Below are 14,310 nucleotides of genomic sequence, written 5' to 3' on the forward strand. Positions count from 1 at the left end.
GTGCACGCAGAATGGAGGCCAAAGTCGGAAAGGTGCCCGAGCAAAGCAAGGGCGACTTCAAGAAGGCTAGATGCAAAGAGTTAATCAAGCCCTGTCAACTTTCTGTTATTTTAACTCAGCTCTCAGAACACCAAGTTCCAGCTGACAGATACAAACTTTGAATTAAAAAAAGCAAAATGGCAGAAGAGGAGCCTGTGCTGGTAACCATGTGCATGCTCCTTTGCCAGGCCTCTGGGTTAAAGTGCCGGCGACTCAGCCGCCGCGAGGCCGGAGTGGAGGTGCCAAGCTGAAGGGAGGGACGGGCAGGGGCACGCGACCTCCTTGGGGGTAGCGGAAACCCAGGCTTTGAACCACAGGGAGAGCTACGTCACCCTGACACGGCAAAGGGCGCACAATCAGGGTGATCTCAGATGTCTGACTCGGGCTGATATACCTTTTCCCTGTTATTTTACAAGACATTTATTCAGCAGAGGTTTTAGTGAAGACTGTGGGTGTTTGGATATATTGGTTAGTTTAATTAATTCCTTATTTTGAATATGATTAACTTTTTGTTACTGAGCGGTCACCATTTGCAGCTACCGTTTACTGTTTGACAGGATAGACATTAGCAAATTATCTTCTCTGCCCACACGGTGGTGAATTCGCTGCTTCGGGTCACTACGGTGCAGTATGCTTTAATTCAACAATGAACATACTCTCAGTGAACCTTAGTTTTTGACTGCCATAACTTATGAATTTCAATATGTATCATTTTGATCTTAACATTCCAGAAGCAGATAATCTTTCTCCAAAATAGAAATAGAATCCCATTTTGTTATGGTAGAATGAAGTGCAATTTAACTCCATTTTGAAAATAAACCCACTTAAATCAAAATTAAATAGAAAAACATAGCACAGCATGTCTGGCCTTCTCCCATGCCTCTAGATCAAAGTACATTTCATGCCACTTAAGAAATAGCACATTTCAACCCTTCACAGTTTTGCAGTACAGTAACTTATGTCAGCAGTACCGTTATACCTCATCAAATGTATTTCCCTTTCTGTTTCTCTCTAAACTCAAATTCTAACAGCAACTTAGCTATTCTAATTAACCCAATAATAATTTCTCCAGACAAAGGTCCAAGACAGTATTTTTTGCTTGGAAGAAGATAACAGTCTGTATTTCACGTACAGCGGAAAATCAAACGTCCTTGAGGTCAGAGAACTCAACTATCAGGTAAAAGTTCTACTGTATTTTCTTCCCTTTAGCATGGAGTATACCCAGCAGTTTCCTGCTTCTGTTTGTAAGCCACTTTAAACGCAGCACAAAGTTGAAGTTCACGACATTAGGTTTACACAACTGTTGCACAGCCAAATATGCAGAAGTTTTGGATGTGTAAAGAGAGCATACTCATGTTTTTGGCTGCAGCTATTGACTGCAGGCTAAATATATCTGGTAAAGCTAGGGCATAAGGCAGGAAAAGAGATCTGCTTCTAGGCTTTGTTTTCTCTCAATATTGAGCTAAATTATGCCCCTGGGAGAGCTGGGGCAGAGGGACTTTCCTGCCATCTAGGGATAGCAGGAGCCCTCGGTGGCAAGGTGAGCCCGCAGGAGGAGACAGAGGGAGGGTGACAAACCTAAAGAGGAATCTCAGGGAGCCAGTGACATTTTTCTTCTCTTTTGTGCCACCAAAGCATCTGAAGCAGATTTCACAAATGCTGCCTATCGCTTTACCAACAAAAAATACAATCTGGAAAGATATGCAACTGTGCACACATTTGGGCTAATGAAGCAGATAGTATTTGCCTTTAAGAGAGAAAAATAAATGTATTTCAAGTTTCAGTTCCAAGTGATTTCAAAAATGCCCAGATCAACAACATGCAATAGTAATAAGTTACCTAAGTAATGTAGAGGATAGAGATAGCTTCAGTGATTAACAGGAATAAGAAACAAGGCAGGGAAACCATACTTGGCTGTAAAAAACCTTCTTCCATGTATTTCTGAAAATTCACAGTATTATTTCCATGTACTCTCTCCTTTGTAACATCTTAACTTTGAAAGTATTTATTGCTAAATAGTTCATTGTCCTAACTGAAGGGGCTTGTTTCTTTCTTTGTTTTTAATCTTAGGTTAATGTGGCAGCTCAGATTCCCTGGTACGAGAACCTAGCACAGATGAAAATGCCATGGACCTGGAACTCAGGTCCAGATTCTCACGTGTCAGTAATCCAGAATCTGAATTTAAAAGTTCAAAGCGGTCAGATGCTAGCGATTATAGGAAGCACTGGTAAGAACCACTAATTTTCTTGATCCGACCAACTCTGAGGTAAAACATACACAGCTAGTAACAATACACCTCAGTCTTCTGAATGGCAAAATCTAGCTGAGAAACAACTGCTAGGAAATGCATCACTTATGGTCTTTAAAATGTAAAGTGTGAGGATACAAGGAATCATAATGGAATGAAATCTGATTTTCCTTAGGAAAACAATTTTTGTTATGACTTGTACATTTGCTAGCCGTTTGTTTCTTGAGGCGCAGTTGGGTAGTATTAGAGCTGTGGCTGGCAGTCCCAGCTCGGGTGGACCTGAAGCAATTCTTGGCTAAGCTTTAGAGCAGGCTAACTGCAGACCTAACCCTGTTACCAGACCCTGGCCAGACCCCAAGAGAAAGATTAGTGGCAACCTGCATACCCACAAGCAGATATTTCCTTCAGATGCAAACATACCTAACAGGATAAAATACCACATTCAGATTAATTTAACAGAAACATAAGGGGAAAAAAAAAAAAAGATGATTCTTCTTTTGTTTTGCTTACAGTGACGTTAAGGAGGCCTCTGCTTTTCTGCATCTTTTTTCTTTCATTTTCTGATGGGATTGGTTTAATCTTCTCTGGGGTGAGGCTGACTAATGGAGAGACGGCCTTTACCCTGTGTAGTTAGCTGAGAATAAGCTCATCTAGGGGGATAAGGAGTAGGCACGTGACCAGTTAAGCTGAACTGGAAAGTGTCCATGGTTTGGAGGTAAAACTGTCCCGTGCTTTGTCTCCCCTACACTCTTACATCAGATTAGCTGTAATCCAGTGAAGGTACTCTCACTCAGAGAAAGGTGAGACACAATCACTGCAGAAGTTTTAACTCTTACTTCCGTGGAAAAAAAATTCCTATTAGCATGGAGAATTTTTCTTAGCACATGTCTTCAATGAAATTGAAGATGTACTTTAGAGATTCCCACAAGTAACAGGAAAAGCTTGTGACGGAATAACATGTTGAGTTGTAGACACAGTACTTTTGTAAGGTAACATACACTGAGCACAAACCCCTTTCAGCAAACTAGTCAAACTATTTTTAAAAGCTGTTTATCATCTATTTCATCAAATGCCTTAGTAAAATGGTTTAAACTGCTGATGGGTTTCACATTGTCAATGGCAATCAATATGTCATTCTTAAACAGAGCAATACATGGTTTACAGATGGATGGGTTTCTTTTTTTTAAATGTATATATTAAGAAACAAGTGTGGAGTTAATCTTTCAACAGACAGACTAGAAATAAATGACATCTAATCATAATAAGAGAACTCTGGGTGTTTACATACAGTATTGTACAGCATAAGGGAAAAAGTCATTTGCTATTTAATTCCAAATCAGGCTTTGTTTTCATTGTTTTACTTTCATTCCCCTAAGTATAAGCCAGCTTTTCTTAATTATTTAAATGACTTTTTATCTTTTTTAAATCATAATGATTTTTTATTTAAATTGTGATTATTAAGATTCTTACTTTTTGTATAATCGTAGCTCTTCGGCACCTTAGTCATTCAACTGTTCTAGCTGCCATTTCTGAATTCACAATTCCCTCCACAAGGCAAGCTCACATCAAGCATTCAGGCACCAGCCCTGCAGTCAGTGCCGCTAGTGCGGGACACCACCTTTTACCTATGTTTCAAAAGTGAGAGAAGAAAGGTAACTAGAAGAGAGAAGGAGAGAGAGAGAGCACTTTTTCAGATCATATAGCTACCATCAAAGGCAAACTACTGATTGTCCTGAGAAATGAGAAAGGTTAAAGCCGTGTATTCCATTCTGGAAAAGAGAGATTTCCCAAACATGAGCATAGAGCTGAGTGTCAGCATTTTGCCTTAGGGTCAGTCTATCTCTGGGGCTTCAGAACAGCTTCAGAAAGGGTTGGGAGACAGACGTTAAAGAATCAAAACTTCTATCATCTATTTCTGCAACTAAATCACTTCTTAAATTAGTCCCCTAGAAATTAATTTATTTTTCAATTTTGATTTTTCTAGCTGGTGGAAAGACATCGTTGCTTGATGTGATAACCTGTCGGGATCACGGAGGCAAAATCAAGTCAGGTCAAATCCTGATCAACGACAAAACCAGCACTCCCCAGCTTGTTAAGAAATGCATCGCACACGTGCGGCAGGATGACCGACTGCTCCCCCACCTGACTGTCAAAGAAACGCTATTGTTCGTTGCCAAACTGCGCCTTCCAAAGTTTTTTTCAGATTCACAAAGGAAAAAAAGGGTAATTAAGCTGTTGGAAAAAATAAAGTTGTCAAAAATGTGTCTGACAGGAATTATCCAAGAGATCCTATGTGTTTGGAGTCAGAACAGTTAATCTGGCATTTTTTAATGTAGATTATGAATTATAAACCTTTTTCTTCTTTTAGGATAGAAACCAGCAATTGTTCCAAAGCTCATAAAAAATGACAATCTAGAGAAAGCATTAGAGAGGCTGAAAGAACTACTAAATTGCTGATTGCTGGGGGGTTTTCAACATTATCTCTAAAATCAAGATTTTGTTTTCAAGGGGCTCTTGATCAGATAGCACCGTCATATGCAGTTGAATTTTAAACATATTTACCATATTTTCAGCTTTATYGATGCGCAAGTATCCAAATAGCAAATCCTGCTTTATCACTCTTACCGTTTGATTCCCCCAGGTAGAAGATGTTATAGCCGAACTTCGGCTGCGTCAGTGCGCAAACACACGGGTTGGGAATGAGTACCTCCGTGGCGTTTCGGGAGGAGAGAGGCGGCGAGTGAGCATTGGCGTGCAGCTGCTCTGGAACCCGGGTAAGCCCAGCCTCAGCGCCCTCCTTGCACCCCGCGGCCACCTCCATGGCTGCAGGCATCAGGGACAAGGGGCCGTGAGAGGACAAGGTCAGGCACAGTGACAGGGTGCTGGTCCATTGGTTTAAACCAAAATTGGTGCTGATGACAGGTAATGCTGCAACCGTGACGGTAATAATACTGTGAACCGAGCAGTTCAGAAGCCAGTGTACACTTGACTTTGCTGTGGGAGCCGCAGCATCTGAGCTGGGCAGGCCACCTCCGAGAGCTATTCCCCACTCCCACCCAAAATAGCAGCCGCACAAACCACTGAACCGTGTCTGGAGCCTCCCTCATAGACCGGCTCCCGTTTGTGCATCTCAGTATGAGGTTTGGTTTTTACTTGACCGTGTGCCACATTTTACTTTGTAAGGTTTTTGGCCTAGTAAGATTTCTGGGTTGTTCTCCTTTCTTCCCCATACTGTCTGTTTACATGTGAGATGTTAACAGGGAAGGTCATAGTCTTGGCTACATTCGTTGCTGTCTTATGCAGATCACTGACATGACCAGCTCACGCCGTGAGCACGCTGAAAACTTCCATCGTCTTCAGTAGAAGCAAAACACAAGGCTAAACCTGGCAGTTACTTTTGCAGAACTGAGTGCCCTATTCGTTCTTACGTACATCAACAGCTCTAATAATCTCAGCTGAGCCACTTGTTGAGGGAGATTTTCCAGCTGTTCTCCCTCCACTGGGAGAAGGATCTAAGAAGTCTTTGTTTATACAAAGTTATATTTTTGTTATTAAGGGCAAGCAGAAGTCTTTTTTTGTAATAAGTGATGCTCAGGGATAGATGTGCTGCTACTGAAGTCAAAAAATCATTAGTTCTAGGAAAAATAAGTACAGCTTTCTTTGCATTTCAAACATATCTCTCAACACAGAAACCTTGTCTGTGTACACACGTTGCAAGGTCTTAAATCACTTTGAAGTTTTTAAACACCCAACTACAAAACAAAAACATCCAAGCACATACACATATCTCTTCGTATGCATGTGTGAATAGGTGTGAAATAAAGCACAGTTTGGGAGGAGCTATCTAAATTAATGCCATGTGGATATTTACACGAGTAATGCAAGAGGTCTAAATATAGAGTATATAGTTTAAAATATCTCAGTAGGCAGTATACTAAACTAATACTACTGTATATTAATGTACCAGATATCTGTACAGGCAAAGTGCAAAATCACAGAATGGTTGAGGTTGGAAGGGACCTTTAGATCATCTAGTCCAACCCTCCTGCTCAAGCACGGTCACCTAAAGCAGGTTGCCCAGAATGGTGTGCAGACAGCTTTTGAATATCTTCAAGGATGGAGACTCCACAACCTCTCTAGGCAACCCATTCCAGTGCTCAGTCATGCTCATAGAAAAACCACAGAGAAGGACACAAATTTAATAAGGAACCTGAATCTACTTCCCAATGAAAACCAGAAATGGTATTTTGTTTCCAGCAGGAGCAAGACAAGATTTAAAATAATTATTATCTCTCATTATGTTCAATAAGATAAGAAAGAAATACAGCCATTGTTAAATATTATCTGAAGCTGGTATGAAATATGGTTTTGACTTTTCTTTATTTTAATGAATATGTGAGGGAGATTTCATGCACTAGCACCATTTCACTTGGAACATATTTTCCAGATCAAACATACTACTTTACACAGTTAAACTTATTGTTTTTGGCAGGAATACTGATACTTGATGAACCCACATCTGGACTGGACAGTTTTACTGCGCATAACCTTGTGATAACATTATCCAGGTTGGCCAGAGGAAACAGATTAGTTCTTCTTTCAGTTCATCAACCCCGGTCAGATATCTTTCAACTTTTTGATTTAGTTCTTCTGCTGACTTCTGGAGCCACTGTCTATTCTGGAACAGCTAGAAACATGGTCCAGTATTTCACAGAACTAGGCTATCCCTGCCCAAAGTACAGCAATCCTGCAGATTTCTATGGTTAGTATCAAACATTGCCATAAAAAAAAATGTTACTGGAAATCATTTGCTTTCATAAGTGTATCAACTAAAACGTTAAATTTTTATCGACCATAACTGTCTTAAAATGCCTTGTGGCTTGAATGACTTGAATCAATACTACAGCAAGTTCACTTTTTAATAAGACCCTTGCTTATATGTCAGTACAGAAAATGTAACAAAACCAAGAGATGTGGACAAAATCAATTTTAAATAATTCTCCTTCAATTCCTGCCAGGTATAATAACTCTCCCACATGCTTAGTACCCTTAATGCCATGTTTTAGCTGGTTGCAATTTTTACCCTCACTGAAAAAGGAATGGATGAGCTGATGAATTGCTTTTTGAGAACAGTCATTCTCTGACTTATTCAAGAAATGTGGGAAGGTAGCCTCCCAAGGTGAGGAATAGCACGTACCTGGGAAAGAAAATTGCTGCCCAACCAAGCATATTGGAAAGGAGAAAAAAATAAACCCAGAACAGCCATTGTTTTATTCCTCTTCTCAAAGAAATTTAATTACATGGTTCCAAATCCATTCCTTCTCTAACTGCCTTTTGCAGCATCTGAAGGGAATCTGGCCCTCTTAATCTGATGGCATCAGCCTCTTACCACAGAGGTCGGTTCAGCTCCAACCCATGGGTCTTTGCACTCGAGTTGGCTAGCAAACCTTGCAGAGACACTTGAGTGCAGTGCTCTGGAGTAACCTTTTGGGCTGTGCTTATATAGCAGCCAGGGGCAGCTCTTATCAGTTGTACAGAGATAAACAGAAATAAACCTGAATGTCAACCCCTGCAAGGACACCTTTGTCACCACTCAGCCAAGTGCAGCTGTGATGTGGGCTTGCAGCAACCCCATACAGCGATGGGGTATTTGGGGTATTTGCTTCCCTTCTGATTTCTCTTCCACTGTGGGAGGGAGGGAAGTTATGGTGGGGCACACACAGAGCCCCACCATATGAGAAAATATGAGGGGCAGRAAAGTGGAAATAGGGACCCTAGTATGGGATTAAGTTAAAAAATAATTGGTTTCATTAATTTAAAAAAAACATAATGCTAAGTGAACTATTACTGCTGCTACTATGGTGTCCTTGGATAGTGTTTTTCTTAGGCTTTCTCAGTTTCAGGTAAAGTTTATGGTACATCTGCATGATACAAAAGGAGATAACTATCTTTTTACAAATAGAGAAAAATCATACCATTTAAGCCAAATTCACATAACAGGTTGTAAATGCCTACAGTACCAGGAAGGGAATTTGAATTGTTCATTCCCAGCATCTCTTTCAAGCCACTATTAAAATTAGACAAAAATCTGAAATAGTATTTTTTAATCTTATAATGAGCAATTATGAAATCCATCAGTGGTTTGTCAAATAACTAACACTTATTTACACACATTTCCCAAGAAAAAAAATACACATTAACAAGCTATTCTTCTCTAATTACCTGAAGTAATTGTAAAACTTGATAAAGTTTTTAGAATAACCATTGTAGCTTAATGCATACACACATGTTGTACTGTCTGTTCATGATACAATCTCTGCTTCTAGACACAGTGTGATTAAGTTATCACATCTGTAGCATAGACTCATGCCAAATAATGTCTTGCAGTCGATTTGACCAGTATTGATAAACAGAACACAGAAAAGGAGATGGAAAGCCAAAAAAGAGCAAATACTCTTGCCAGCTTGTTCCTAGAGAAAGTCAAAGACTTTGATGATTTCTTATGGAAAGTTAATGAAGGAGGTGATGGTGTGACCACATCCAGCCAAAAAAGGTAAAGAAAATAAAGAACATATATCTGTCATATGACAGATGTGGAATAACTGCTACAGCTTGAGCTCATTTCAATTTTCTTTATCTTTTCTTTCGGGCAGTTCCTATGTAAATTCAGAAGAGTCTGTTAACATGCCTTCCCATTCAAGTGATCAGTTACCAGGAGTCCTAAAGCAGTTCACGGTATTATTAAGGTAACCGTATCTCCAGCATAAACAATTATACCTCATGTTCATTTGTATTTTAAAGTATTAAGAAAGAAGCCCAAAGCACAAGTTGAGCACATGTTGAAAGTTTGGAGAGGGAGCAATAGGATGGAGTGAGCCCGGGAGGGAGGAGCTGCTGTGCCAGGTCTCCCCAGCCACCCAAGCAGCCCCCCGCCAGACATACGGCCCATTTCTGCCCCAGCCCCGGCCTCCTCCTGCTCACATCACTAAGAGCCCGTGGGGCCGAGCTGTGGCAGGAGGTCAGGAATATTTGTCCCAGTTTTGGGTGCTGCCATTCTGATCTCTGTGCCTTGAAGGAAGGCGACCTGGCCCTCAACAAAGCCAGAGAGCCAAGCGGGAGGCTCAGGCCCTGCCACCCTCACCCTGGGTCTAAGATTTGAAGCCAGGAGGCTTTGCTGATTAGAGCCAGCATGGAAGTTGGGTTTGATGCATGTGTTTTCAAAAAAAATATGTATATATTATAACCAACCAGCTCAATACATGTAGAATATCACTGTCAGTATTAGATGGTATTACTATATGCTATAGGCCCTTAACAGAGAGACTTCTGTAAGTTAAGTAATTGGTTCTGCACCTCTGAGACAGAAAACAGACCTTCTGGCCCCACTGCCTTCCACCAAGCTTTCAGCATTTCAGCTCTAAAATACTAGGTGGCTACAGGTGCTCAATAGCTTTGATTAGGTAAAAACATTTACAGGACCTGACATCCGAATTCCTGTCCTCCTCAAAGACAGCAAGTTTCACAAATGAACGTTAGAAGAGCATTTGAGGCAATATATCTGAATATATCTGGCATTAGTAAGTACTATACCTTATGGTAAATGTTGCTGTTTTCCTAGTCGCCAAGTCTCCAATGACTTCAGAGATCTTTCAACGTTATTAATCCATGGATTTGAGGCCCTTCTCATGTCATTATTAATTGGATTTTTGTACTATGGCCATGAAAAAAGCAGACTCTCTATTCGTGACACAACAGCACTGTTGTACATGATAGGTGCACTAACCCCATTCACAGTGATTTTGGATGTTATTGCCAAATGTAAGTGTCAGTTTTATTGTAAATGTTATAAGCAATCAAAACTAGCAAGTAATTTTTAAATCAATGAAAAAATTATACCTATTGAAGGCAACTCTAGGATGAAATCAACCTGTTTGTTTCTGTGTTGCAGGTCATTCGGAAAGAGCAATGCTTTATCATGACTTGGAGGATGGAATGTATTCTGTGAGTCCATACTTCTTTGCTAAGGTAATTGGTTTTGTTGCCAGGAAATACACACAGCTGTCTTGAACATGAAAAAAAAAAACCCAAGTTTTGTTATATAAACAATCATAGTCATTTCGCACTTTGTTCTTTTGCGTCTGCCAGCTAAGGCTATCATTCTTGCTTCCCTGGCATTAACTCATTAAACCTCAAACTACTCCAGACCTGTTGCCATAAATCACAGCTCAGATCCTAGGCCAAAAAAGCTGTAGAGGAGTCTTTCACGGGGTTATTTGGCCAAAATTTGGGGATTCTGCAGGAAAAATTTGAGTGTTTAGACAGTTTTACATACTTGCATATTTCATTAGCTGAAATATCTTTGAAAGTTTGATAACGTGACTTGATCCATAACACAGAAAATTCATATTAAATGCTACAGCAATCATAAAACAGAAATAGCAAGATGATAACCGTGACATTTCCAATAGTTGTTTGAGTCTGTATTGGTCAGAAAAAACAATTGTATTAGTGCATAAAGTGCCAGAATTTCTGGAAATTACAGAGGATTTTTTTTTAATTATGTTCTCCTTCTCATAAGGGTTTAGAATAATCCTTTCATTGTGATTTTGCCACTGTGAGATGAGTTCTGCTTGCCATGGCATCTGTAATTTAGGTTTCCGTTTCTGCACAAGATTTTAAATGCTTATTAGTGGCTGCCAGAAAAAAATATTCATTGCATTCTGTCACAAAGACTGTATGTTATTCATAGAAAAAAATCAGTGTGATTTGTAACAACCTTACTACTATCCTCCAATAGTAAGCCTTTTAGGAAAAAAAAAATCATAATACTATATATACACCTTTAGATATTTGAGAATATCCTAAGCATATTTCTGTTTTACAATGAATTAAGTAGTTAACCAACTGGGCTGTTGTCCTTGGGACAAAGTGAGGAGGGGACCAACCATAACCACAGTTTATCTCAAACCTGAATTCATGCTAGATTCAGCTAAAATCTGGATAAAACATACAGTTGCAATGAGTCAGTAACAGTATTACTACTATCAAGCCTACAAAGGGAAAAGGGGAAAGTGTCTTAAATGCTTAGAAACTGACAAAACTGTAACAAACATCTATTCCTTAACAAGGAGCCGRTCAACTTAGCAGTTAGTTATAGGAATTGTCACAAGTAGAGAACTAATTAGTGAGGATTTTCATTTCTGTTGGGGATTTATTTATTTTTTTTGCATGTCACTGATAACACCTAAAAAGGAGATGATCGCATTTTAAAGGAGTATTTCCTGCAGACTTTTTTAAAATAGTCCATAAGTACAATAAGATGCATCTCAGAAGGTTCTGTGATTGCCATTCAACTTACTTTTCTGTCTTTTTTTTCCCCTCTCCTTCCCAAACAGATTTTGGGGGAGCTCCCAGAGCACTGCGCTTTTGTTATCATTTATGGGATTCCCATCTACTGGCTGGCAAACCTCAGCCCCGAACCAGAACATTTCCTTTTGAACTTCCTCTCTGTGTGGCTGGCTGTTTACTGCGCCCGCACCATGGCACTCTGGGTGGCGGCGCTGCTGCCCACCTTGCAGCTGTCTGCTTTCTTTGGCAACGTCCTTTTCACGTCCTTCTACCTGAGTGGTGGTTTTGTGATAAGCTTGGAAAACCTCTGGACAGGTAGGACAGCCTCAGAACTGAAACCCTGGTCCTTTCCATCAGCGGTCAGTAATTGGGAGGCCGAGCAAGCGCCATGCAGGAAAACTCTGCTTTATTCCCACCGCTACAATTATCCTCTTGCATGGTGATAGGGGAGTTGCATTATTCCTTTGGCATCAGTTTCTCCATCTGAAAATGAAGTAACAATGGTGGGTTTGGTTTAAAAAAAGCATGAGGCTGGATTTGTCCCTACATTTTTCCAGTAACAAGAACTATATTCAGTAGATGAATGTGCAACTCTGATGAGGCTTATTTGGCAGTAGGAGACTGATAGATATAGATATTAACCTCCCCTACTTTTCCATTGCCACATAATTATATATCTGCCCTTTTGTTCAATAATAAACTATTTGTCTACAGCTTCTGAATATCAAGAAATTAAACAAACCTACTGTATTTGGCAGCAACACAGCTATTTTTGAGGTGCCAAGTAACTTTTGTGTATTTATACCAATTTCTTTCTTTCTGCCTTTTTTTTCCAGTTCCATTCTGGATTTCTAAAATATCTTTTCTCAGATGGAATTTTCAAGGCCTGATGCAAGTTCAGTTTAACGAACTCACATACGAAATGGCTATTGGAAACATTACCATTCACATACCAGGGAAACTAGTAAGTTGCTCTCCAATAAAAATTGTTATAGTTGATAGTTAATTAGAATGCTATTTACATACCTCTCATATTTAAGTAGATGCTGTAGGCCACAAATTCACCAGCCCCAATCAATAAGCAAAGTCCCATTACGCTTGGCGTATTTTAAATTGGCTCTTTGCTGCCTGGAGCTTGGTGCTATTTGACTTTTGACAGTTGTCTTCGCTGATGCCTCAGCCCTGGTACGATGGAGCTTTGACAGGGGTTATGCATGCTGTTCCCTCTCCTAGCCCCTGTTTGATCCCAAATAAGCAGAAGGGAAGCGAGAGGCCCAAACTTGAATGAAACTCTATGAGGTTATTCCTATGCCAGCATTTGCAGAGGAAGGAAGGAGACCGGGAAGTGCCTCCCTGGCTCCTGCAGCACTCCAGGCACAGCCATGCAGGGACAGAGATGCACTCGGCACCTGCTCGGAGCTGGCTGGGTGTGAACACGCTGCCCACAGAAACCACTTTGCCGCATTTTTGTGGCTCTGGGCTGCCGCCTGCGAGTCCTGTTGCAAAGGGCGATGCTAGGTCGCTTTACGCAGCTTGCTGAATTGTGGTGGATGATTGCAGGGAGTGCAGCTGTGGGCAGCTGCCCCTTGCCTGCACCTGCTGCCCCAGAGCTGCCTTGCAAAGCCTGTTGAAAAAGACTTGGAGGCACAAACTCCACCAATACAAAGATTCTGAGATTCACTGGTATAGCAGCTCAATCTCCTGACATTTTACACTTGGAGGGTTGCAGCTATAGCTGCCAACAAACCCTGCTTCAAGCAGATTTGTGTTCAGGTGTCCCTAGAGCAGTAAGTCCTTTTATACCTTTCCCTTTGGTGAACTGGGAAAAAAAAGAAAAGGAAAAAGAAATGTTTTAAAAGAGCAACTATTTCCCATATAAACCCCAACTACTTGCTTGCTGAAATTGTTTGGAAGCTGAACTACACGCCTCTGAAATACCGCCATCCCTGGAAGCAGCATAGCTGTAACTGACTGCCAGACCACAGTGAAGTGACCTCTAAGGTAATAGCTATACCCACCTGCAAAAGAAGGCAGGATCTAGGAAGTGCACACATAGGAGAGGTATCGCTTCACAGCGTGAAAATTTTGCCAGTTCCTAATTTTGTGTTGTCTGTGTTTACAGGTAACTCAGTCTCTGGACCTGGATTCGCAGCCTCTCTWTGCAAGCTATCTCATCCTCACTGGTATTGTTATTAGTTTCCTGATTTTCTACTACYTATCTCTGAGGTTCATCAAGCAGAAATCGCATCAAAACTGGTAACAGCAAAACCTGCAGACAGGGTAGCATGTTACAGGGTCCCTTGCACAAAAACGCTCACATCTTTGCTCAGCATGGAAAGCACCCAAGCTTATTTTTTGTGACCTTTGTAGATGCCTTTAATTCTTCACAGCAAGAACAGGTGTCTGCATAGTGTGTGGTAAGGAAGTGAGTCCTGTGAACCACAGGATGGCAGCAGAATACCAACAGTGGGAAGCCAGGTTGTGCTCCTGGATTCAGACCATACTGTCACAGAGAAAGGAAACTAAATTGAGACTCCCACTTTTTTTTTTTTTTTTTTTTTGACATACGGTTCTATAGGTGGCAAGATGCATCTGAGTTACCTACATCTTGCAATAGCTTGAGCTATAGGCCATGGATTCAGAAGGACCTATCCCAGTTTATGATAGCTGAGATT

The 14,310-nt window shown here is 40.7% G+C and overlaps 1 protein-coding gene across 1 annotated transcript; it reads left to right on the forward strand.

Moving 5' to 3' along the window:
* Nucleotides 1-11: 11 nt before the first annotated feature.
* Nucleotides 12-13,895, forward strand: ABCG8 (ATP binding cassette subfamily G member 8). The gene is made up of 13 exons (XM_026072246.1): nt 12-65; nt 1,112-1,216; nt 2,110-2,266; nt 4,272-4,510; nt 4,929-5,061; nt 6,780-7,049; nt 8,675-8,840; nt 8,941-9,033; nt 9,906-10,105; nt 10,236-10,312; nt 11,683-11,950; nt 12,472-12,599; nt 13,758-13,895. Exons 1-13 carry the CDS (start codon nt 12-14, stop codon nt 13,893-13,895), a joined length of 2,028 nt encoding a protein of 675 aa, XP_025928031.1.
* Nucleotides 13,896-14,310: the final 415 nt, after the last annotated feature.

This window comes from Apteryx rowi, unplaced genomic scaffold (assembly GCF_003343035.1).
Source record: "Apteryx rowi isolate R43461 unplaced genomic scaffold, aptRow1 scaffold_34, whole genome shotgun sequence".
In the NCBI taxonomy this organism is placed as follows: Eukaryota; Metazoa; Chordata; class Aves; order Apterygiformes; family Apterygidae; genus Apteryx; species Apteryx rowi.